Consider the following 1415-nt stretch of genomic DNA (forward strand, 5'->3'; position numbering starts at 1 on the left):
GGCAACCGCCGCTCGCGTTTACTCAGCCCCGCCGCCTCCTTTCTGCTAGGGGACAACATGCTGACGGCCGTGAACGTGGCCAAGAGCTGCCGCATGGTGGAGCCGAAAGAGCGGGTGATCTTCGTCAACGCCTCCCCGCCCAGCCACGACAAACCCGCCGCTCTGAAATTCATCCTCGCCGAGCACTCCCAGGGCGACGAGCAGCTGGAGGTGAGTCTCGAGGCAACGTTTCGGGGGGGTTTCTGAAGCCCAAACTGCCAGTCACCTTGCAGGACCCTCTTTTCCCAGCATCGTTACCTTTAGAGGCGATTACGGGTGCGATTCCGCCACTTATTAAATGGCTCCTGTAGGAGAAGATAACCTGCTCCTGTTTCTCCCTGGGAGCACGTCGGGCTGGAGCTGATGCTCCAAACACCCTCGTCGGATGCAGCCAGCACCGCGCGGCTCAGGTCCTGCTCCAGGCTTGGCATGAAGGGCTCGCTCACACAAGCTTTTTATCCAAAATACCGTCATTTGTGTGCCTGAAACTGAGGTTTAAGGGAAGCTGCTTGACCTCCTGCTCCATGTGGGTTGAGGATGCCGGTTCAGGCTGTTGCCCAGGGGCTCAGCAGGGATTTGAGCGCGAGTCGAAGCTGCAGAAAAAGGAGTTGTTTTCCTTGGCAGGGTCTGTACCAGCGGGACGGCTGCCGCCTCCAGCCGCAGCCCTGCCAATTCACGCTGAACGGCAAACACTTACCTGCTGCCGAAGGTGAGTCCGACGGCGGGGAATCCTCCGGCAAGGTTGACCTCGCCGGGGTTTCGTGCTGCAGCCTCGCAGCTCCAAAACAAAATGCCCTGAGAGTTTGGGTGTTTTTTTTTTTTTTTGCCGGTGCAAGACACCCTCTGCCCTGCTAAGCCAGCAAAGCTCAAAACAACCAGGTTCATCCTGGGCGCACAGGGATGCGGGGTGCTGCGATACAAACACGGAGCCTTCCCCTCTTTGCAGATCCTGATCCGAGCCACTGTGTTCGCCCGCATGTCGCCTGACCAGAAGACTCAGCTGGTGTGCAGCCTGCAAGAGCTCAAGTAAGCCCCTCCAGCCCCGAGGGATGGAGGACAGAGGAGGGCGAGGGGGTTAGTCCTCTGCCCCGAGACATCTCTTGTGTGCCGGAATGGTTGGCAGCTGCGAAATCTCATCGTGCCCTCTCCCAGATGTGGGGTTATCCTAAATACGGGGGTGCAACCTTGAAGACCCAGGGTTTTCTCCCGCCCTGTCGTGAAATACCGGCTCCCTTCTTGCCGCAGCTACTGCGTGGGGATGTGTGGGGACGGCGCCAACGACTGCGGGGCTCTGAAAGCAGCCGACGTGGGCATCTCGCTGTCGGAGGCGGAGGCGTCGGTGGACTCGACGTGTGCCGCCCCGCTGGCCCACATCG

The 1415-nt window shown here is 59.9% G+C and overlaps 1 protein-coding gene across 1 annotated transcript in view; it reads left to right on the top strand.

The window, feature by feature from the left end:
* ATP13A2 (ATPase type 13A2) overlaps positions 1-1415 on the top strand; it is a gene marked incomplete at its 3' end in the record, with an annotated part of 15021 nt that overhangs the window by 11984 nt on the left and 1622 nt on the right. Inside the window, 4 exon segments of the mRNA XM_009329286.1 lie at positions 50-210; positions 664-748; positions 969-1065; positions 1285-1385. Coding sequence (XP_009327561.1) covers positions 50-210; positions 664-748; positions 969-1065; positions 1285-1385 — 444 coding nt within the window.

Source organism: Pygoscelis adeliae, unplaced genomic scaffold (assembly GCF_000699105.1).
Source record: "Pygoscelis adeliae isolate BGI_AS28 unplaced genomic scaffold, ASM69910v1 Scaffold707, whole genome shotgun sequence".
Taxonomy (NCBI): domain Eukaryota; kingdom Metazoa; phylum Chordata; class Aves; order Sphenisciformes; family Spheniscidae; genus Pygoscelis; species Pygoscelis adeliae.